A 25,515-nucleotide genomic window follows, 5' to 3' on the forward strand; every position below is an offset into this window, starting at 1 on the left:
ACTGTTACCCTCCTTACTACTGAAGAAGTCTCCAAAACCATTTCTAAACTCTCCAGGTCTTATTGCCAACTCGACCCATGTCCCAACTACCTTTTCAAAAGCGCCCCAATGTGTTTCATTGCTGATCTCACCACTCAAACTTCCTACTCCAACGCGGCTCCTTCCCCACCAGTCATGGTAATATATTACTAACACCGATACCAAAGAATTCCAAGAAACCTGCAAATGATATTACCAACTACCATCCAATTGCCTCCATTCCCCTAATTACAAAACTGATGGAAAACAGAGTGACTTCGCAACTCAATGAGTATATTCAAAAGTTCTCCATCCTTCATGAATCACAATCGGGCTTCCGTTCGGCCCACATCACAGAAACTGTCCTTATTGTCTTAATATCCAAATTCAAACAAGAAATAGCAATTGGCAACCATATCCTCCTTCTGCAATTTGACTTGTCCAGCGCCTTTGACATGGTTGATCATACCATCCTAACTAAACTTTTGGACAAATTTGGGATAGGTGGCAACATCATTAACTGGATAAAAAGCTTCATCACTACAAGATCCTAACAAGTCAAAGGGCCTACAAACATGTCATCTCCATGGCTATCGTGCCACAGGGATCTCCGCTTTCTCCAACACTCTTTAACCTTATGATGATTCCTATGGCCAGATCACTAGCCAAATATGGCCTTAATCCCTTCATTTATGCTGATGACGTCACCATATTCATCCCTTTTAAATCAAACTTGATCTAAAATCTCCGATAAAATTATCACAAGCATGACCACTCTTACCTCTTGGGCCGATGCTCAGTACTCTCCACTCCTCCCAACTACTCTTAGCACCCAAGAGGTTACACTTCCCATATCTGACAACTTGAAAATCCTTGGAGTAATGATAGCCATTTATCTTTCGAAAACCATGCTAAATTCATCAACAAAAAGATGTTCAACATAATGTGGATTTTGAAACGAGTGAAATCTTACCTTCTTTTGAACACCTTCCGGAACCTAGTACAATCCACTGTACTCACACACGCAGATTACTGCAACAGTATCATTTTAGGATGTAAGTCCCTAATATTGAAAAAGCTCCAGACTACCCAAAACACAGCAGCCAGACTAATTTTGCAGGTCAAAATTCGATAGCCCAACACCTCTTCGAGAGAAGCTTCACTGGCTCCCCATCAGAGAAAGAATTAATTTTAAAATTCACACAGTGGAGGGCAAGATGGCATCTGAATAGGACATGTGTGAAGCAGCTCCTCACTCAACTCCCTCTCACTGGTTTTTTTTCCCCTTAAAATAATACATTTCCATGCCCAAGAGAAGGGGCAATCAGAGGATTTACCCTGCTCCCTCTGCGAGACAGGAATTGGGACCGATGGATCGTTTCACTGTTCCCAGTGTAGAACTGACTGGGCAACAACCCTTGCTGCAGGAGGGATCGATGAGAGGAGAACCGACCTACCTGCCTGAGGGAGAGATCACATTGAGCCCAGAGGAACGGAGTCCTCCTTCGATGCCGGCAATGCTGGCAGATCAGAGCCCTGGATTGACTAGACCCGATGAGGAGATGTCTGATCTGGGAGCAGGGGCAGACTCTGCTAGCAGAACGCCGAGTGCAGCAGTGCTGGTGGTTACTGCTGAGAATACCGAAGGAGCAGGAGTTGAATCACAGGAGAGCAAGACTGGCTCTGAGAAAGGAGCTCAGGAAGAGGTAACATTGAAATTATTTCCTAAAAAAACGGAGAAAATAACCCTAGAAAAAATTTGGGATGCTTTGGAATGTTTAGAAGATTCTTTAACTATTGGAGATAATTTCTGGGTTAAAGTCACTCAATTATATCAAGCTAAAATAGCAGACTTGGAAAAACAGTTGGAACAATCAAACTTTTGAACAAACAATTATGCTTGAAACAAATCAAATTAAAGAGAGTCAAATAACTTTAATAAAAGTAAATGTATACTTACATAGGAAAATAGAAACTTTAGAAAATTTACAAAGAATGAAAACAATGAGATTTATAAATTTTCCTAAAGTTCCAGCAGTGGCTCCTTTAATAACATTTAAAAATATCTTTCTGAAGTATTAAAAATTACTGAACAATTGTTTCCACCTGTAGCAAGGATTTATTATTTGGCTCCCTATGTTAAGAAACCAAGTGAGCGCATAATACCATCTATGGAAACCCCACCTGAGGAGCTAAATTTGAATTTATCACAAACAATTGAAGATGAACTATGTGGAGTACAACCTGCTACATTAATTATAGACTTTGTTCTACAGCCGGATCGGGACTGGATCTTGAAAACTTTCTTTAAACATAGACATGAAGTCTTTCTGAATTGCAAAGTCAAAGTATTTCCTGATACTGCTAGACAAACTCAGAAAAGACGTCAGTCTTTTCTGAAACTTCGTGATCGTGTATTGTCACAGGGGGGAATTTTCTGGCTTAATTTTCCTTGCAAATGTGTTGTTAAATTTCAATCAATTAAATATGTTTTCTTTGAGAGTGATCAGTTAGCAAAATTCTTGGACTCCAGACAAGAACCAGTCGTAAACTCTCTGGTGCTTCCTCCATTAGTATCTACTCCGTGATAGGAAAAGTGGGAATATGTTCTACTCATTTTTTTCCTATGCTAACCAATTTTTGAATAGTGCCTTGCCTATAATTGTGGACTTTAGCAGTAATTATCATTTAATAGATTTTCTTTATAAAATATTTTCTTGTATGGTATGCTAATACTCCTTTTCTGTACAAGTGTTTCTTGTAAAATTCATTAAAATTACAAATAAATAAATTTAAAAAAAATTCACACAGTGATTTACAAGATACTTCACGGAGAAGCCCCTACCTACATGAATAACCTTATCGACCTCCCAACCAGAAACAGTCTGACTTCTTCCCGTATTAAGTACAAATCCTTCTATGCAACCAACTTTTCCTTTCTGGGTAGCCAGCTTTGGAATGCTCTATCAAGACCAATCCGAAAAATCAACGGCCTTTTGCCCTTCATAAAAGCACTGAAGACCCCATCTAGGAAGCCTACCCTAACGATTCAACTAACTAAAAATGCCCACATGATCCTTACCAATGATTATTATATATTGACCTTGTTTCCCATTATCCTTATTGCTATCCCCTAATCTTTTCCTCTCCATCTTCCTACGTTCACTTCATAACACCCATTTCCTACTACAACTCATTCCTCCTATGTTCAATTTACTCATACACCTAATTCCTCCTATGTTCAATTTACTTATCCGTTAACCCCTTTAATATTACGTTTACTACAAATTGTATATTCTTCTTATGACTTGTAATTTTTCTTATTGTTACTATGTAAGCTGCATTGAGCCTGCCATGTGTGGGAAAGCACGGGGTACAAATGTAATAATAAATAAATAAATTTTGAACATTACATCTTTGGGTAAGATAGACGCTTTGACTCTTCACAGCACAAAACACACTTCTACATACTTCTTTCACTGTGAGCACTCATATCTTAAGGCAGATACACTACTGTCTCTTCACTGCACAATCTGATTCATGTCGATTTCTTTCACTATGTTTTATATACACCTGCACAAATCTGGTTGATCTTACATCAGCAGTTGTTGAATTCATACATTTGCATGTAATTCCACTTTTCCAAAGCATGATTATTATTTTTTAAATTATTTGTATGTGTTTGTTTCTAATTATATTTGAATATGTTTGTTTTAGTGTTTTGTCAATAGACCCGAGGCAGGTGCCTTGCCGATGTTGGGTCATTTTTAGAATAAAAGGACTCCACATCTCAACCCTGATGGCCCAGTTGTGCTTTTTTTCTTTGTATTTGTGTACTGTTTTACCCTCTGTTACCTTATGGTCTTTCTTTTGCATGTCTGGAACATAGCCCATAGATATCTGCCTGGCCCTATCCTTATGTTCCAACTTGCTCGAGTCGCTATCGAAGCCCATTCCAGCCTATTTGTCTTCTCATTTGCGTGACACAGACTATAAAAAGTCTGTCCAGCACTGTCCTCATGTTCCAGCCACTAAAGTTGCTAAGCCCTTTTCAGCTCATCCTAAACCAAATTGGCATACATAAGACACAGACCGTACAAGTCTGCCTAGTATCGGCCCAAGTTCATCACAGCCGGAGTCGCCATCTAAGCATCACTCGACACAACCACACACATGCGGTTTTTCATAACTTCCGGTGGTGGGAGGCAGGGCTGGTGGTTGGGAGGTTGGGATAGGGCTGGGCAGACTTATACAGTCTGTGCCAGAGCCGGTGGTGGGAGGCGGGGCGGGTGGTTGGGGGGCGGGGATAGTGCTGGGCAGACTTAAGCTGGGAAAATGTGGGATACAAGTGGACCAATAAATAAATAAATAAAATACGGTCTGTGCCCTGAAAAAGACAGGTACAAATCAAGGTAAGATATACACAAAAAATGGCACATGTGAGTTTATCTTGCTGGGCAGACTGGATGGACCGTGCAGGTCTTTTTCTGCCGTCATCTACTATGTTACTATGTAATTATATATCCTCTGTGTTCGTTTCGTACCTTTTTGAACTCCATCTCCATTTGTCTCTCTACCACCTCCTTAATGGAGATTTTCCACATCTGTGCTCTTAAAGCAAGGAGGAGGAGGAGACAGCATTCAGAGAACTTGGTACTTAGTAGGTGAGAGGCTGGTGCAAGTGCAGCGTACACTGTATTAGGCTGCACATTTGATTTGCTATTCTCTAAACAACTTCCCAAAATATTATAGAAAATTAATTGTACAGGAATCAGAGAGAAAAGTCTTTTAATTACTCACCCACCAGCCCAGCATCAGAGAGAAAAAGAAAAAAAGAGAAAGAAAGAGAAAGAAAGAGCGAGATTGAAAGAAAGAGAGAGAGAAAAAGAAAGAAAGAGAGATTCTTAGATATAGAGATTTATTTTCTATGAGGGTGGGGGACGGGGAGTGCACCCTTTCGGGAAAAACCATAGGCCATTGGACGGATCTGAAACTCTCTCTCCAAGCATGCCTAGTTTTTCAGAGTTTCTTTTTCTGCAGCGTGGTTTTATAGGCTGTGGCGAGCATCCACCTCTCCTCTACCCTGGACCAATCATAGGTGCTGCATATGTGCTGGAGACTTGTAATTGGGACTTTCATATGTGCTGGAAGCTTGCAATTCCTGTCCTTGCTATTCCTGCTTTCAGTAAATTACTTTTGTAACAAGATATACCAGGTATCTGAGTTGCCTTAGCAACATGAGGCCCCATCAGAGCAAGTGACCAGTCAGAAATTCCTACATGTGGCTGATTGGAAAAACGAGAGATGGGGGATGGGAAATAGTGCAGTGCAGTATACCTGAAGTAAAACTTTATAGCTTATAGCTAAAATTATAGACAACACTTCCACGGGAACCCCGCAGGAACTGCTTCCATCCCTGCAGGAATCCCGCTGCGGGATTCCCACGAACCCCGTTCCCGTGTGGTCTCTAATCTGTTTGGCAGAAGCCTGCACTAGGTTATAACGAATCAGCTAAGTAAGCAAATCCTGTCTCCACATTCATGAACCCAGAGGACAGCTGGGCCACAGATTCTGACCTAGCCTCTGATGCCTGCTGAACCCAGCTAAGACAAGCCTGAGTGGCATAAAAACTGCAGATGGCAGCCTGCAGGGAAAGGCTGATACTCCAAAGGATAGTTTTAATGACTATTCCAACTTTCTACCCCGCACATCCCTTTAAAGCTATTCACCTTCCACTGGCAGCTTGGTCATTTTAGTGATTGCAAACACCAAGGAATCCACTTTGGGCAATTTGAATCACTCAAGTTCATCCTGAGATATAGGATAAAGACGAGACATATCCCTGGACATCCTCAGACCTCAATCTGCTGTGGACGATCACGCAGAAATTAGTTCCTGGATAGACTCATGCAGAGGGAATGCTTTATTTAGGTGGCTTTCTGTTGCTAGCCATTTTCGGATTACAGACAGCAGAAACCCGAGACTCTGGGCTACAGATATTAAGAACCTCTAGAATATTGGAAATAAAGGAAAGCAATTCTTCCTTGTGGAAAATCTTAACTGCTGTAGGATCATCTGCCACATTAGTAAAGTTCTCACCCTCCTCAAATCCTCCAGGAACATGTGAAAGAAGAGGCTGCTGATATAGTTGGCTCTGACTGAGGAGGAGATAGAGGAGCCAAAAACTCTACCTCACAGCTTCCAAGTGTCTTTTCCCCCGAAGGATCCAAATGGAAAGGCTGGGAGGCTTGCAAGGACCCAGAAGACAACAATGGTTGTTGAGACAAATTTACAGGGCGCTCTGCCTGCTGATGGGAATGTTTTAGTAGATAAGCCTGATGTAAAAGGAAGACAAACTCTGGTGAGAAACACTTCTTGGAATCACTATGAATTAAAATTCCATATGTAAAGGGGAAAAGAATAGTGATAGGAGTGTACTACCATCCACCTGGATAGGATGAACAGACGGATGCAGAAATGTTAAAGGAAATTAGGATGCAAACAAACTGGGCAACACAATAATAATGGGTGATTTCAATTACCCCAATATTGACTAGGTAAGGCAAGCTAGGGAGGTAAAATACCTTGACAAAATCAAGGATTGCTTTATGGAGCAGCTGGTACATGAGCTGACGAGAGAAGGAAAAATTCTAGACCTAGTCCTTAGTGGAGCGCATGATCTGGTGTGGGAGGTAGTGCTGCTGGGGCTGCTTGATAACAGTGATCATAATATGATCGGATTTGACATTAGCTTTGAAGTATGCATGCATAGGAAATCAAATACGTTAGCATTTAACTTTAAAAAAAGGAGACTATGATAAAATGAGAAGTACGGTGGGGGGGGGAACCTTACAGTAGCGGCTGCAAGTGTCAAAATTTTACATCAGGCATGGATGCTGTTCAAAAACACCATCCTGGAAGCCCAGGCCAAACATATTCCGCGTATTAAAAAAGGAGGACGGAAGACCAAATGACAGCTGGCATGGTTAAAAAGTGAAGTGAAGGAAGCTATTAGAACTAAAAAAAAAAATTCAGAAAATGGAAGAAGGAACAGACTGAAAATAATAAGAAACAGCATAAGGAATGTCAAGTCAAATACAAAGCGCTGATAAGGAAGGCAAAGAGGGACTTCAAAAAAAGATTGCGTTGGACGCAAAACACACACAGTAAAAATTTTACTAGGTATATTAGAAGCAGGAAGCTGGCAAAAGAATCGGTTGGACCACTAGATGACCGAGTAATAGGGGTGATCAGCGAAGACAAAGCCATAGCGGAGAGATTAAATGAATTCTGCTTCGGTCTTCACCGAGGAAGTTCTGGGTGAGATACCAGTGCCAGAAATGGTATTCGAAGCTGACTAGTCGGAGAAACTGAATGAATTCTCTATAAACCTGGAGGATGTAATGGGGCAGTTTTACAAACAGAAGAGTAGCAAATCTCCTGGACCGGATGGTATTCATCCCAGAGTACTGATAGAACTGAAAAATGAACTTGCGGAGCTATTACATAGTAGATGACGGCAGAAAAAGACCTGCATGGTCCATCCAGTCTGCCCAACAAGATAAACTCATAAGTGCTACTTTTTGTGTATACCTTACCTTGATTTGTACATGTCCTTTTCAAGGCACAGACCGTGTAAGTCTGCCCAGCACTATCCCCGCCTCCCAACCACCAGCGCCCTCCTCCCACAACCGGCTCTGGCACAGACCGTATAAGTCTGCCCAGCACTATCCCCGCCTCCCAACCACCAGCGCCCTCCTCCCACAACCGGCTCTGGCACAGACTGTATAAGTCTGCCCAGCACTATCCCCGCCTCCCAACCACCAGCCCTGGCAAAGACCGTATAAGTCTGCCCAGCACTATCCCCGCCTCCCGCCACCGGCTCTGCCACCCAATCTCGGCTAAGCTCCTTAGGATCCATTCCTTCTGAACAGGATTTCTTTATGTTTGTCCCACGCGTGTTTGAATTCTGTTACCGTTTTCATTTCCACCACCTCCAGCAGGAGGGCATTCCAAGCATTCACTACTCTAGTGTTAGTAATATGTAATTTATCCTTAAAATCGAGCATGGTACCGGAAGATTGGAGGGTGGCCAATGTAACGCCGATTTTTTAAAAAAGGTTCCAGAGGAGATCTGGGAAATTATAGACCAGCGAGTCTGACGTCAGTGCTGGGCAAAATGGTGGATACTATTATAAAGAACAAAATTACAGAGCGTATTCAAAAGCATGGATTAATGAGAAAGTCAACATGGATTTAGTAAAGGGAAATCTTGCCTCACCAATCTACTACATTTCTTTGAAGGGGTGAACAAACATGTGGATAAAAGTGAGCCGGTTGATATTGTGTATCTGGATTTTCAGAAGGCGTTTGACAAAGCACCTCATGAAAGACTCCAGAGGAAACTGGAGAGTCATAGGATAGGAGGTAGTGGGTAGTGTTCTATTGAGGATTAAAAACTGGTTAAAAGATAGAAAACAGAGAGTAGGATTAAATGGTGAGTATTCTCAATGGAGAAGGGTAGTTAGTGGGGTTCCCCAGGGCTCTGTGCTGGGACAGCTGCTTTTTAACATATTTATAAATGACCTTGAGATGGGAGTAACTAGTGAGGTAATTAAATTTGCTGATGACACAAAGTTATTCAAAGTCATTAAATCGCGGAAGGATTGTGAAAAATTACAAGAGGATCTTACGAGACTGGGAGACTAGGTGTCTAAATGGCAGATGATGTTTAATGTGAGCAAGTGCCAAGTGATGCATGTGGGAAAGAGGAACCCGAATTATAGCTAATCAAGGTTCCACGTAAGGAGTCACAGACCAAGAAAGGAATCTAGCTGTCGTTGTTGATGATACATTGAAACTTTCTGCTCAATGTGCTGCAGCAGCTAAGAAAGCAAATAGAATGTTAGGTATTATTAGGAAAGGAATGGAAAACAAAAATGAGGTCGTTATAATGCCTTTGTATCGCTCCATGGTGCCACCACACCTCGAATATTGTGTTCAATTCTGGTCGCCGAATCTCAAAAAAGATATAGAATTAGAAAAGGTGCAGAGAAGGGCGACGAAAATGATGAAGGGGATGGGACAACTTCCCTATTAGGAAAGGCTAAAGCGCCTAGGGCTCTTCAGCCTGGTAAAAAGGCAACTGAGATGGGAGTAACTAGTGAGGTAATTAAATTTGCTGATGACACAAAGTTATTCAAAGTCGTTAAATCGCGGAAGGATTGTGAAAAAGTACAAGAGGATCTTACGAGACTAGGTGTCTAAATGGCAGATGACGTTTAATGTGAGCAAGTGCCAAGTGATGCATGTGGGAAAGAGGAACCCGAATTATAGCTACGTCATGCAAGGTTCCACGTTAGGAGGTACAGACCAAGAAAGGGATCTAGCTGTCGTTGTTGATATATTGAAACCTTCTGTTCAGTGTGCTGCTGCGGCTAAGAAAGCAAATAGAATGTTAGGTATTATTAGGAAAGGAATGGAAAACAAAAATGAGGACGTTATAATGCCTTTGTATTGCTCCATGGTGTGACTGCATCACGAATACTGTGTATAATTCTGGTCGCCACATCTCAAAAAAGATATAGTGGAATTAGAAAAGGTAAAGAGAAGAGCGACAAAAATGATAAAGGAGATGGGACGACTTCCCTATGAGGAAAGGCTAAAGCGGCTAGGGCTCTTCAGCTTGGAGAAAAGATGGCTGAGGGGAGATGTGAAGCATCTGTTTATGCTTTCCAAAAATACTAGGACTAGGGGGCATGCGATGAAGCTACAAAGAAGTAAATTTAAAACAAATTGGAGAATTTTTTTCTTCACGCAACGTGTAATTAAACTCTGGAATTCGTTGCCAGATGTGGTAAATGTGGTTAGCTTAGCAGTGTTTTAAAAAGTTTGGATGGCTTCCTAAAGGAAAAGTAGATCATTATTAAATTGGAGTTGAGGAAAATCCACTATTTCTGGGATAAGCAGTATAAAATGTTTTGTACTTTTTTGGGATCTTGTCAGGTATTTGTGACCTGGATTGGCCACTGTTGGAAACAGGATGCTGGGCTTGATGGACCTTTGGTCTGTCCCAGTATGGCAATACTTATGTACTTATGAGAAGGGCTCTAAAAGAAGAGAAGCAGAAGAAAACTCGCCAACATTTCCAGTAGAAGGAATTTGAAGAAGCTTGAGGAGGCAGGGAGGACTGTAAAGTCACAGGAGATGAATGGGACGGATTCAAGATGGCCATGGGAGACTCAGCAACAGCAGCATTGGCAGGAGCAGGCTAAGGAAAACATAATGGTGACTTGCTTGCACAGAAAAACAACTGCTCGCCTGAGAGAGAAGCGCTGTCCATCGATATCAAGCCAAGACACCCTGCTGACCATTGCCCCAACACTGTTCTCCGCTTCCCACAGCGAGTCCGCAGCCATTAAACAAAAAAAAAAAAAATGAAAGCAAAGTAACCAGAACAGATATTAAACTTTAAAGTTTAAGATCAACCAACATAAATATACACAATTCTTCCACATATATTCAGAACTTTCCGACAGCATCTGCTGTTATACCACTATCATGTTTTTCTTTATCATGTTGCCCAAGATCCTTCTGTAACACCAAATATCTATTTTCTAATGTATTTCCACTATTCATGATGTATTGTAAGCCACATTGAGCCTGCAAAGAGGTGGGAAAATGTGGGATACAAATGCAATAAATAAAGGAATACTCCCCAATTGAAGAACAAAGCCACAAACACTTCTCTGCAAATGTTTCTAATAACAGCATTGAAGGCAATGTTTCCTATAGCTTAATCCCCATCAGGAGGAATCTTCAATATGTGTCTTTTTTCCCCTTAAGCTTTTTTTTTTTTTTAATCAGTGAGGAATGATGTCTGAGGAAGTGGCAGGATGGGGAGGGGGCAGGGAACTGGCATTATTACTCAGCCCAAGCTCTACTGAACCTGGAAAACAGGTGTGAGGATGTTATAATGCCGTTGTATGGCTCCATGGTGCGACCGCACCTTGAGTATTGTGTTCAATTCTGGTCACCGCATCTCAAGAAAGATATAGTAGAATTGGAAAAGGTGCAGAGAAGGGCGACTAAAATGATAGCGGGGATGGGACTTCCCTATGAAGAAAGATTAAGTAGGCTAGGGCTATTCAGCTTGGAGAAGAGAGAGCACACTTTTTTTCAGTGCCTCATACCAGCTTTCTCCACTGCCTCTCCTTCAGTATTTGAAGCTTCCAAAGCAGTATGGCAAACTGCAATGGGAATAACATGAGCTTTCCTCACAGCGAACGATGGCCCTACAACAAAGGGCATTAACTCAGAATCAGGGCCGTGCCGACCCGGTAAGCGCAGTAAGCACGGCAGGAGGGCGCCTGCCAATCAAGGGCGCCGCCGGCAGCTGAGTAGTGTTCTAAAATTAAAAAATATAAACCTCTCTCAAATTGTTGGCGCCTATGCGCATGCGCTGCTGGGTCTGGCTGACTGGCTCCCTGCTGCCTTCCCGTGCGCAGCGCGTCGTTCATCTGTTTAGCACCGCCCCAGCTCTGACGCACGCGCCTGGACTATGGAGCCTCGCAGGCAGTCCGACTCTCCAGGACCTGGAAGGGTGTTGCTGACGCCGACGCCGCGTTGGAGTGCAGCAGTGCTGAGAGGAGAGAGGAGAGCCGACGCTGCTGCTGGATGATTGATCGCTGCTCCCGCGGCGCTCCGCCTTAATTGGGTTTTGCCTTGTTTGTTGTTAACTTTTCATTACTTTGTTGGCTGGCTGGCGTGGCGTGGGCCTACTTATGGATAAAGAAAAAGAAAGTGCATTTGAGGCTGCAGGTTGGGTGGGGGAACTCAACTGGAACCAACCAGGCCAGCTGGGGAAGAAAAGAAAGACAACAGCCAACAGCAGGCAAGGAAATTTCTGTTAGGGGGTGGGGGTGGAGAGAACAAGCTAGAATCAGGGAGAAACAAAGGAGGGGAGAGTAAGGGCAGCAGGAAAGGAAAATAAGAGCTGATGGAACAGAAAAGACAAAGAGGAAGATAGGAAAAACAAGGCAAGGAAATTTATGTGTGTTGGGTGGGGGGGAGAGAACAAGCTAGAATCAGGGAGGAAGGAGGGGAGACTAAAGGCACAAGGAAAGGAAGAGATAAGCTGATGATGAGTAATAAAATGGATTGTGACATATGTATAGCAATAGCACAGTCATATTTCCAGTTCTAGTAGTACTTAAGATCCAGCAACTATGTAAAAAAAAACAAAGTAATTGACTTTAAAAAGATGGCTCGGAGTAAATGTAATGACAAGGATGTTTAAAGTGGTAGTGCTTAAATATAAGTAGCAATGGAGGGTAATCAATCATGTGATAGGCTTTCGGTTTCGTATAGTACTACTTCTACTCTTTAACATTTCTAAAGCGCTACTAGGGTTACTCAGAGCTGTACAAGTTAACAAAGAAGGACAGTCCCTGCTCAAAGGAGCTTACAATCTAAAGGACAAGAATGCAGTCAATCAAATTGGGGCAATCTGGGTTTCCTGGTTAGTCCAATGGTTAGGTGCCGAAAGCGACATTGAAGAGGTGGGCTTTAAGCAAGGATTTGAAGATGGGGAGGGATCATAGATCTGTGTACTACTACTACTACTTAACATTTCTAGAGCGCTACTAGGGTTACGCAGCGCTGTACAATTTAACAAAGAGAGACAGTCCCTGCTCAAAGAGCTTACAATCTAATAGACAAGTGAACGGTCGGTCCGATAGGGGCAGTCAAATTGGGGCAGTCTGGATTCACTGAACGGTAAGGGTTAGGTGCCGAACGCAGCATTGAAGAGGTGGGCTTTAAGCAAAGACTTGAAGACGGGCAGGGAGGGGGCTTGGCGTAAGGGTTATTATTTAGTGTTTAAGATGGATGATTATGGTATGCCTTCTTGAAAAGATCTGTTTTCAGTAGCTGTGTGCAGATGTATGAGAAACTGGCTTTTAGAAAATTAAAATAAAATATGAACCTTTTTTTTTTTTAACTTTCCACATAGGCACCCTGTTATAATCAGGCTCTTTTGAATGTAGGTACTTTTACACCGTAATACTAACTTGACTGGCACCAACTAAAGTTCATTTAAATGTCCTGTTGAAATTCTAAAGCTGTGTTATTCTAGATCTGTAAAGGGACCGGTGCTATATTGTACTGATCTGCAAATGGGAATGATGAGTGAGGAAATTACATTTGCAGATGACACAAAATTCAAATCTGTTAAAATGCACGTGGATTGTAAAAAATTGCAGGAAGACCTTTGGAAATTGGCTCTTGGGCCAAACCAGGGGGGGGGGGGGGGGGGGGGGGGGGGCGCCAACTGATAGTCTGCAGGGGGGCACCAGAGACCCTTGGCACGGCCCTGCTCAGAATGGAGGGAATGAAACATCCTCCCAGAGGGCATAAACTCATCCTCCACTGAGACATAACTGGAAGGAATAAACTCATCCTCTCAGAGGGAATAAACTCATCCTCCAAAACATGAAACTGGAGGGAATTAAGTCATCCTCCTTTAATTGAACAAGAATCCTGAAGACTGTTTTCCGACTTTCTCCCAAGGACGGAATCTCCAGGAAACATGAACAGAACCTGAAATAGATTTACAGCAGATAGCAATCAGACAGGGAGGGATCATGGCTGCATCTGCTATGACTAAAGGAAAGAAAATTATCACGGTAAGAACCTAATTTTCCCTTCCTTGTCTTCAAGCAGATGCAGCCATTACAGATGGGATGTATCAAAGCAATCCCTAGATAGGGCAGGAACAAGCCACACCACATGCCAGCACTTGCGCTCCAAAATGTGCGTCCCTCCTGGCAGCCACATCCAGCCTGTAATGTCGGGCAAAAGAGAGCTTAGAAGCCCATGTTGCTGCACTACAAATCTCTTGAAGAGAGAGTGCTCCAGTTTCAGTCCAAGAAGAGGAAATTCCTCTAGTGGAATGCGCCTTAAAGGCATCAGGCGGAGGCCGGCCAGCAAGCAAATAAACTGAAAAGATAGATTCTTTAAGCCAGCGGGCAATAGTGGCTGTAGACGCTGGAGACCGTCTGCGAGGCCCTGATAACAAAACAGATGATCAGAGGTCCTGAAAGAGTTATTAACTCGCAGATACTGCAGCAGAGTCCTGCGCACGTCCAACAGGTGCAATTGCCCAAAAGAGTCTGGAAACTCCTCCTCTACAAAGGAGGGCAAGAAAATAGGTTGGTTTAGGTGAAATGCTGAAACCACCTTAGGCAAGAAGGAAGGCACGGTCCGAACCGTGACCCCGGACTCCGAAAATTGCAAAAAAGGGTCTCTACAGGACAGCGCCTGGAGCTCTGACACCCGTCTCGCCGAAGTAATGGCCACTAAAAAGACGGCCTTCAGTGTCAAATCTTTCTCTGAAGCACGCCGAAGCGGTTCAAAGGGAGCACCCTGAAGGGCTTTCAGCACTAGCCCCAGGTTCCAAGCCGGACAAGGTGCACGCACAGGAGGACCGGGGGGGGGGGGGGGGGGGAATGGAGGTGCAGCACTCTCTGAAGGAGAATGAGCCCTTCTGACTGAGTGCCGCCTTGTCGATTTATGTAGGCCACTGCTGTCGTGTTGTCCGACATCACTCTGGACAGCCAATCCTTCCAGGGTCACTTGAAAGGCCAGAAGCTCGCCAGCGGCATTCCTCGCCGCAGCATGCTGTCTGAGAGCCACCACTCCATGCTGAGTCGGGCCGCAGGGAGCCAAGAGAGTCTGCATTGGTAATCCTGAGATACTGGAGACCATCTTTGGAGTAGAGCATACTGTAGAGGTCTCAGGTGCGCTCTCGACCAGGGCACCAGTTCCATGGCGGCCGTCATCGATCCAAGCAGCTGGACAATGTCCCAAGCTCGCGGGCGGGACATCCTCAGGAGCAGACTGACCTGATTCTGAAGCTTGCACCGCCTTTGCTCGGGTAGGTACACATACCCCGAGGCTGTGTCGAACCTGGCCCCCAAATATTCTAGAGACTGCGAGGGGGTCAGGTGACTTTTGGCCAAATTGACGACCCAGCCCAGAGATTGAAGTACTGAGACCACTCTGGCTGTTACATGCTGACTCTCTGCAGCAGAGTTTGCTCGAATGAGCCAGTCGTCCAGGTACGGGTGAACCCGAATACCCTCTCGCCTTAGAAAGGCAGCTACTACCACCATAACCTTCGAAAAGGTGCGGGGAGCTGTGGCGAGGCCAAAAGGCAAGGCCTGGAACTGGAAATGCTTTCCCATCACCGCAAACTGCAGAAACTTCTGGTGCGGGGGCCAAATTGGAATGTACAAGAAAGCTTCTTTCAGGTCCAGAGACGTGAGAAACTCTCCTGGCTGTACCGCCGCAATGACGGAGTGCAGGGTTTCCATGTGAAAATGTCGCACTCTCAGGGATTTGTTTAATTCTTTTAAGTCCAGAATAGGGCGAAAAGACCCTCCTTTTCGCGGCACCACAAAGTAGATGGAGTAGCGGCCGCAGCCGTGTTCGGCGGGAGGTACCGGGGACAGGGCCCCTATCTGAATCAGACCTTTTAAAGTCTCCTCTACCGCCGCCCGTTTGGCAGCAGAACCACATCGGGACTCCACAAACACGTCTTTTACAGGGGCGTCAAATTCTATTCTGTAACCGTCTCTGATCAGGTCCAAGACCCACTGATCTGAGGAAATGTTGGCCCACTCCTCGGCAAAGAGGGAAAGACGTCCTCCGATGTCAGGACTCAAGGAGAGGGCCGGCACACCATCATTGAGAGGGTCGCCCTTGAACTCCAGGCCTTGAGCCAGTGGCTGTGGAACGTTTGTCCGAGCGAAAGGAGTTCCTCTGCTGAAAACCGGCCACGAGAAGTGGACCCAGCAGAATGCCCTGTGCGGTACCTTCTAGCTTCACGGAAGCGAGGTCTATAAGAGGAGTGAACCGCCTGACCCTTGGAGGGAGGCCGCGGCCTATCCTCGGGTAAGCGCTGGGGTTTAGCATTTCCCAGGCCTTTCACAATTTTCTCCAACTCCTCACCCAACAGAAGGCCTTGAAAGGGCAACTTCACTAACCTTTGCTTAGAGGCCATATCCGCCGCCCAATGCCGTAGCCACAGAAGATGGCGAGCCGCCACTGCTATAGCCATCTGTTTAGCCGAAGCTCTGACAATATCATAAAGGGCGTCAGCCAAAAATGACAAGGCCGACTCCATTCGCGGAGCCACTTCAGACAAGGGCTCCTCTCCATCACCGGGCTGTTCCTCTGCCTGTTGCAACCATGCCAGGCAGGCTCCAGCAGCATAACAACTGCATGCAGACGCCCGAATAGTAAGACCAGAAATTTCAAAGGACCGTTTAAGTGCTGATTCCAGTCTACGGTCTTGCATGTTCTTCAGGGCAACACCTCCTTCAACCTGTAGGGTAGTTCTCTTTGTCACAGCTGTGACTAGGGCATCCACCTTAGGCATTGCAAAGCGAGCCAAATGCTCCTCACTCAGAGGGAATAATTGCCCCATAGCCCTGGAATCTTTCAAAGGTCCTTCGGGGTCAGCCCATTGAGCTGAAATAAGCTCTTGGATGGAGTCATGCAAACGAAAGGCTTGAGCAGGCTTTTTGGTACTTGCCATCCTTGGATTTCCAGAGGAGGCCATGCCACTCCCAGGATCTTCAATAGAGAGGACCTGTAAGACAATCTGAAATAAGCGCTGGCAACTCCTCGCGGTGGAAAATCCTCACCGCGGACGGATCATCTGGATCCAGTGGCCCTTCTGCACCTTCCTCTGTTTCCTCTGGCCACGAGGGCCTGCCAGACCCATCAGAGTCACCACATCCCGACCACGGGGGGGGGGGGGGGTGCGCCACTCTCTGAAGGGGAATTTACCCTTCTGTGCTTCTCTTGCGGCCAGCTATCAGGGAAAAACGCCTCAGAGGGCAATCCCAGGCCTGCATCCACCGGAGGGGCAGTAAGAGGGGCAGTAGAAAACCCCTGTGGCTGAGCTAAGTACATAAGTACATAAGCACTGCCACGCTGGGAAAAGACCAAAGGTCCATCAAGCCCAGCACTCTGTCTCCGACAGCGGCCAATCCAGGCCCCAAGAACCTGGCAAAAACCCAAAATTTAATAACGATCAATGGACTTTTCCTTCAGGAATCTGTCCAGACCCCCTTTAAACTCAGCAAGGCCAGCTGCCGTCACTACCTTCTCCGGCAATGAGTTCCAGAGTCTAACCACACGCTGAGTAAAGGAAAACTTTCTCCAATTTGTTTTAAACCTACCACATTCTAATTTCATCTTGTGTCCCCTAGTTCTATTATTGTTAGAAAGCGTAAACAAACGCTTCACATCTGTCCGCTGTACCCCACTCATTATTTTGTAGACCTCTATCATATCACCCCTCAGCCGCCTTTTCTCCAGGCTAAAGAGTCCTAGCCGTCTTAACCTCTCCTCATAAGGTAGTCATCCCATCCCTTTTATCATTTTCGTCGCCCTTCTCTGCACCTTCTCCAATTCCTTTATATCTTTTTTGAGATGAGACGACCAGAACTGAACACAATACTCCAGGTGCGGTCGCACCATGGAGCGATATAACGGCATTATAACATCCTCATGCTTGTTTTCCATCCCTTTTCTAATAATATTCAACATTCTGTTCGCCTTCTTAGCCGCCGCAGCACATTGAGCGGAAGATTTCAACATTCTATCCATGACGACTCCCAGATCCCTTTCTCGGTCCGTAACTCCTAAAGCGGAACCTTGCATGACATAGCCATAATTCGGGTTCCTCCTTCCCATGTGCATCACTTTGCACTTGTCAACGTTGAACTTCATCTGCCATTTGGACGCCCAATCCCCCAGTCTCACGAGGTCCTCTTGTAATCTTTCACACTCCTCCCGCGACGAGACGACCCTGGATAACTTTGTGTCATCTGCGAATTTAATTACCTCACTAGTTACTCCCATCTCAAGGTCATTTATAAATATGTTAAAAAGCAGTGGTCCCAGCCCAGACCCCTGAGGGACCCCACTAACTACCCTTCTCCATCGAGAATACTGACCATTCAACCCTACTCTCTGCTTCCTGTCTTTTAACCAGCTCTTAATCCATAATAATACACTGCCTCCGATCCTATGACTCTCCTGTTTCCTTTAGAGTCTTTCATGAGGCACTTTGTCAAACGCCTTCTGAAAATCTAGATATACAATATCCACCGGCTCCCCTTTGTTCACATGCTTGTTCACCCCCTCGAAAAAATGCAGTAGATTTGTGAGGCAAGACTTCCCTTCACTAAATCCGTGCTGACTTTGTCTCAGCAGCCCATGCTTTTGTACGTGCTCCGTAATTTTATTCTTAATAATAGCCTCCACCATTTTTCCCGGCACCGACGTCAGACTCACCGGTCTATAATTTCCCGGATCTCCTCTGGAACCCTTTTTAAAAATCGGCGTTACATTGGCCACCCTCCAATCTTCCGGTACCACACCTGATTATAGGGATAAATTGCATATTACTAACAGCAGCTCCACAAGTTCATTTTTCAGCTCTATTAATACTCTGGGATGAATACCATCCAGACCCGGCGATTTACTACTTTTTAGTTTGCAGAACTGCCCCATTACGTCCTCCAAGTTTACAGAGAAATCATTTAGTCTTTCCAACTCGTCCGCTTCAAATACCTTTTCCGGCACCGGTATCCCTCCCAAATCCTCCTCGGTGAAGACCGAAGCAAAGAATTCATTTAATTTCTCCGCTACAGCTTTGTCTTCCCTGATCGCCCCTTTAACACCACCGTCGTCCAGTGGCCCTACCGATTCTTTAGCCGGCTTTCTGATTTTAATATACCTAAAAAAACTTTTGCTATGTGTTTTCGCTTCTATCGCTAATTTTTTTTCAAAGTCCTCCTTAGCTCCTTTTTGCATTTGGCTTGACATTCCTTATGCTTTATCTTATTGTCTTCCGTCGGTTCCCTTCTCCATTTTCTGAAGGATTGTTTTTTGGCTCTAATAGCTTCCTTTACCTTACCGTTTAGCCACGCCGGCTGACGTTTGGTCTTTTTTCCTCTTTTTCTAATACACGGAATATATCTGTCCTGTACTTCTAGGATGGTGTTTTTGAACAGCATCCACGCCTGATTCAAGTTTTTTTACCCTTTCAGCCGCTCCCCTCAGTCTTTTTTTCACCGTTCTCCTCATTTTATCGTAGTCTCCTTTTTTAAAGTTAAACGCTAGTGTATTTGATTTCCTGAGTTCACTTACTTCTTAGCAAATATCAAAACCGATCATATTATGATCACTGTTATCAAGCGGCCCACGCACCGTTACCCCCGAACCAGATCATGAGCCCCACTAATGATTAAGTCTAGTATTTTCCCTTCTCTCTTCAGCTCCTGAACCAGCTGTTCCATGAAGCCGTCCTTGATTTCATCAAGAAATTTCACCTCCCTTGCGTGTACCGATGGGTCATTCATCCAGTCTATATTCGGATAATTGAAGTCACCCATTAATATTACATTGCCCTTTTTATTCGCTTCCCTAATTTCCCTTGTCATTGCCGCGTCCGTCTGTTCGTCTTGGCCAGGCGGACGGTAGTACACTCCTATCACCATCCCTTTTCCCTTTTCACGTGGAATTTTAATCCACAAGGATTCCAGTTGGGGTTTTGTCTCCTGCAATATTTGCAGCCTGAGTCAAGGTTCTCATTTACATACAGCGCTACCCCTCCTCCAATCCTATCCACCCTATCGCTGCGATATAATTTGTAGCCCTGTATGACTGTGTCCCATTGGTTATCTTCCTTCCACCAGGTCTCAGAGATGCCTATGATATCCAGTTTTTCATTGTGTGCAATGTACTCCAGCTCTCCTATCTTATGCCTCAGGCTCCTGGCATTTGCGTATAGACATTTCAATGTATGCTTGTTGTTCTGATTATTTCGTTTAATACGTGGCATTATTAATATGTTGTCTTCCGCCATATATGCATTATGAAGCAATAATACAAAGTCAGGGGAGAAAAATTCACCCTGGGCACCCAGTTCCAGTCCGGGGCTAGTAGCTCTTTGGCCAGCCTCAATTCGAGGGCCCCCTCCGGTCTCCAGACCCTCTGCCTCAGCAAGGGTCGCGCCATGTGGTGCTTTCAAAATGGTGCCCGCTGCCAGCTCCACCGAGCGGGAAGAATCATCGCTCGCCATGCTCGGGCCGGCTCTTACGCCTGAACAGCATGTTTTACAGAGCCCCGCTGCGGATCTGCGCTTGCCACACTTGGAACAGCGCTTAACACTCTCTGCAGCCATCGCCAAAAAATGGCGGAAAATTCAAAATGGCGGCTTCGCGCCAAAAACGTCCCAATCGTGGGCCCTCCCCGGAGGAGTCAGAAAACACTCTTACCTCACTGGACCGAGTATACAAGCTCCGGTCACGCTGTAGAAACTGAAGAAAACCTCTTGCTTCTTTTTTTTTTTTTTTTTTTTTTTTTTTTTTAACGCTGTGAGGAAAGTAGAAAAAACAGCAAAAGAGGCAATCAAATCAACTCCTGAGGTACAGAACAGTGGGAAAGGCAGGGAAAGGCGAACCAATGTGCCTGCATCCACCAAGTATAGAGTGAGAAAGAGCAGGGAAAAGTGAAACTAATGTGCTCACATCCACTGGGGGGATGGGTAAGGCAGGGAAAGGGCTAACCTATGTGCCTTTAAAGTGAAGCTGCTATAGCCTCTAACACCCCGGCTAACAACTGGCAAGCCAGGAGCCAACCCCAAGCAGATTTTTTAAGGAGCTTGATCAAGCTGCAACCACCCTGCTTGGGGAGATAGAGAATACTGAAGAGGCAGTGGAGCTAGCTGACCATGTGGCACTGTGAAATTTGAGTGCTCTCTATCTCCCCCTGCTGGTTGATGGACACAACCCATACGTAATGGCTTCATCTGCTTGATGACAAGGAATGGGGCTCGCTATTTTAGGTTTCTGATTGGTCCAATTGCTGTCGGCTGATCCTATAAATTTGAGCACTCTCACGCCAGCGCCATGTTGTTTGAACTTTAAGAGTTCTGGCTTGATTTGAGTACACTGATTATATTGATTTATATATTAAATTTAAATTGGTTATATTGGAAGAATTTAAATATTTGTATTGTTTTTAGGACCGTCCCTGATGCAGTAGTGAAACATGGCCTTGTCGGTAAGTCTGTTACATTTCAAGAACTGTTTTCAAATAAAGAATTGAAAAGAGATGTTCTAGCGTTGGGTCTTTTTTTGAATGTAACATAGTAGATGACGGCAGAAGAAGACCTGCACGGTCCATCCAGTCTGCCCAACAAGATAACTCATATGTGCTACTTTTTGTGTATAACTTACCTTGATTTGTATCTGTCTTTTTCAGGGCACAGACCGTATAAGTCTGCCCACCACTATCCTTGCCTCCCAACCACCAACCCCTCTTCCCCCCACCAGCTCCGCCACCCAATTTTGGCTAAGTTCCTGAGGATCCAATGTGTTTATGGAGCCCCTGATTTAAAGATCACATCTACTGGTTTGAAATTAGAATGCACAGAGAAACGGCACAAGGAAAACCCCTGCTCTAATGACTAGAAACTATGAACAGCTATTGAGCTGCTGATACTGTCTGGTGCTACCTTTTCTGTCAGTGCCTGAGCGCTGACTGGTTCAGGCACTGAGAGGAAAGTCAGGTCACTGCTTCTTATCCCAAACCCTTCCCTAAGCCTGCCCCCCCCCCCCCCTTCAAAAATAAATAAATAAATAATCACCAGTGGTCCTGAACCTTATCTCTCCAAGACCCCTCCACATACCTTTGTCTGGGGGGTGGAGGGGTCAGAAGACTATCCACTGGACCTCCAGTTTTTTTGTTGTTGTTGTTGCAAGGGGAGAGGGGAAAGGGAGGGGTCCCAGTCATTGGACATACACTAGATATGCACCAGAAAAGATCAATTAACAGCGTGCATATAATTTGCATGCTGTTGTGTTGAGAATTGGTTGGCAATTCTCACTCAGTGTTTTTCTGGCACTGTTCCCTACAGCGCTGGAGTTTTGTGCATCTCCCTCTAAGGGAGAAATCTTTTTGTGAAATCTATGATGCCTATTAAAATATGATGTTTAAACCTCTTATTTTCTGGGATGGTGGACCTATACATTGTTTCTTTAAATCTTGATTTTAATTTCTCTCTCATATTTATCTCCCTACCAGATGGTGTCAGGTCACTGGGGACAGAATGAGTCAAGCCTCATTTTACTGCCTTGCATTTAGAGACTTCTGGAGTTGGATTCTCTCAAAATCAGTAAATGCCCATAGATGTGATGATACAATATTAGGACTGGCTCAGGGAGCTTGTAATCAATTGCTTAATTTTTTTTAACTAGACAACTGAGGTCAAGGACCACCTTATTCTCACTGTCCACCACTAAGAGCAGATCTGGTATTCAGAATAACCAAAAATATGTGAACTAGCATTATTTCTTAGACCTAATGCAGGCAGGCATTAGAGAATGACATGGGGACCCGAGGTAAGGGGGACAGAGGCCATGGGGACAAGGCAGGAATGGGGACAGAGCCAAACCTTGTCTCCGTGTCATTTTCTATTTTGAAAGCTGTTAATGAACTGGACTGTTATTTATGTTTGAGTGATGCAGAAAATGTTTTGATTTTTTAGATAAACAAGCAAACACGCTGGCCACAACTAGCAAAGTTTGCATGGGGGAGGGGATCTTGTACATTCCTGCTACCAGCACATCTTCTAAGACGACATCTTCAATGCAGGAAGGCCTGTGGAACACAGGAAAGCTAGACTGAAGCCTGCGACTGTTGATGACTTATTCATCCACAGATTAAAAAATTATAACAGTGCTTCATAGGGCATACTTTGTCCCCACTAGGGCATAAAGAACAGGTTGTATTTTATAGCTCTTGGGGTAGCAGAAGTCAGCTATTGTTGGAGTTGGAAGGGAAGAGGGTGGGGGGGGGGGGGGAGTTATTACAGTTGCTCATTATTATTGTTTTCTATTTGTGATTTAAAACAACAGTTGCACAGCATATTGTTCCTTTTTAAAGATTTAAACATAAAATCATTAAGTGTTCAAGGCTTCTGCAGATGAGAACAGAGCCCACGGGGATGGGGCGGAAGCGGAGACAGGGCCCATGGGGATGGAGAAAGAACCTGCAGGGATGTGGTGGGGACGGAGATTTTGTCTCTGTCATTTTCTAGCTGAAATACCTTGTAAATCATCATTATTGAGCAGCCTGAAAGACAGACCTGTTATTGGTCCAATATTTCGCAAATTAATTGTCAAACACTTACAAACACTAACAGTTTCTCTTTGTGAAAAAGTTTCAAAGGAGTGCATTTATGCTGTTAATCATTCAACTGAACTCACACACTCAAAGCTAATATTTATTAGGCACCATTGATAAAAGATCTATACAGTTCAATTACCCTCATCCTCTCAGAGGTTTGACTGGAATTCACAAAAAGCAAAGTCACAAGTTAAAAAAAAACAACTCTCTAAAATAATCCAAAATTACAGCATTTTTATGCCGCAAACCTGATTGCAAGAAGATGGACTTACAGCCCATCTAGAAATATATCACAAAAATACTACTGCTCATATTATCCGTACAGGATCATAAAGTCAGATATGGAGGATCTGTGGGATAGAAACAAGCCATGGAGATAGTAGCGTGTCAGCAATTCTTATGCTTCTACACCTTTTGGATTGTAGTATCTTATTCGTTGAAGAATTAAGAGTTTGTTTCCAGCAAAGAAGGATTTGATTCTTGGGAAGTAGAGAATATGTTTCCTTTCCTTCTTAAGAAACACAGTAGCTGCCACACAAAACCATTAACTGCTGTCACATTTGGCATCTGAAAAAGGAAAAGTGATTTACCTTCAGCTGCTCTTTTGAAAAAGACTTTGCAGCTGCCACACGTGAGAGCCCCATAGTGGCAGCCAGAAGCTTCGTCACCACAGATCAAGCAGGTCTTCTGTGGTGGGAAGTAATAGTCTATGGGCAAACCATGCTCCCTCCCAGTTTCCAACCTGTAGGAAAAGCAAAAAGACAGAGGAGTTAGAAAGAACACAGAGAGGCAGTTGTGTTATTTACCACATCCAAAAAAAAAAAAAAAAAAAAAAAAAAAAGACTTCTTCCACTTGAACCCTGAATTCTAGTTTGATTAGGAATCTTTCTTTTTTTTTAAATTAACACTTTAGGGTAGGTAGTCAAATCTGAAATGCTGTATTAATAGAAGTCACAAGAAAACACACTGGACTCCAAAAGAGGGAATAGCCAACAAACTGTACAGAGAAACAAAGATGAATGTTCCAAAGGCAGTAAGTTATGAGATATGCTCTAAAACATGTAACATAAGCAGTGTCATGATAAAGAGGCTGCAGAGGGACTGCCTCAGAAGTGACCTAAAAAAGCATTTCTTCACAGAAAAATGGTGATGAAAAAATCCAACCACCTGTCAATGCACGCCCTGAGAAAACACTCAGCACTGGAGTTTGATTAACACCAGAAAATCCTTGATTGTAAAGGGGAAGGGGAAGACAAATTCAGTAATATCTATGGTTCAACCATTGTGATGTTTCTCATCTTGGATACAAAAACTGACCATATGTAATCTACACTCCTTAAGAGACTCCTCTAGTCCAGTACATTTGAAAAGGAAATTGAGGTCTTGTTCCAATTTTCTTTTAAATGTCCCCTGGGCATTTTCAACTACTGACAGCCTTGCAGAGAACCAAAAGTCAAATCATGAGACTTACATTTTGGAAACTAGTAAAACCATGGAATACCTAGCAGAATGTGAGCTACAGAAGAAGGGACCTCCTACTGCCTTGTTTGGTATTTTACAATAAAAAAAAGAAAAATGGATAACAGTAAGAGCTGGCCAGACCAGCACTTGACCCATGTGTATGACACCTCTCCTGGTAACTTGAGATCATCATCCTGTGAATGTAAAATATATTAAAAAAAGAATAGCAGCTTGCCAATTCATTCTGAGATGAGAGCGGGTTCTGGAATCTGGGGGGGGGGGGGGGGGGGCATGACCTGTTTCCATCTGGAGACAGAGAGAGTAATAAAAGTGATAAAATGTCATTGACTGATTGGAGTTTCCAGACAGCATTTGGAATTTAGAGGAGGTGTATTTCATGTTTTAGAGAGGTGACCATGGCCTATGATTCTAAAGGGTTTTGAAGAATTAAGCATAACCTATGTTTCCACCTCTATGTCCTGAGAGATAAGTATTGACTGTTTTCAGCTCCGAGGTTCTTAAGAAGGAGGGCATACTTGTGGGTCGGATGTTAAACTGCTCTGCTTCATCCCACTCTACTGCCCCTAAGTCTTCCTGACATTTTTTAAAGTTACATTGGTGCCAAATTTTTTTTTTCTTTGCATTTGTGACCTGTTTGCAGCAAAAGTGTTTCACTAGCAGACACCGTCACTAAAAGTGATCCCCAGTCCCTGAGGGAGAGTGCTTCAGCAACTAAGCACGAAGCAGCAAAGAAAACAAACACCA

At 44.2% G+C, this 25,515-nt stretch overlaps 1 protein-coding gene across 1 annotated transcript in view; it reads right to left on the bottom strand.

The window, feature by feature from the left end:
- The window catches only part of AR (androgen receptor), a 310,721-nt gene that overhangs the window by 220,274 nt on the left and 64,932 nt on the right, over window positions 1-25,515 (bottom strand). Inside the window, 1 exon segment of the mRNA XM_030208702.1 lies at window positions 23,880-24,031. Coding sequence (XP_030064562.1) covers window positions 23,880-24,031 — 152 coding nt within the window.

This window comes from Microcaecilia unicolor, chromosome 7 (assembly GCF_901765095.1).
Source record: "Microcaecilia unicolor chromosome 7, aMicUni1.1, whole genome shotgun sequence".
Taxonomy (NCBI): domain Eukaryota; kingdom Metazoa; phylum Chordata; class Amphibia; order Gymnophiona; family Siphonopidae; genus Microcaecilia; species Microcaecilia unicolor.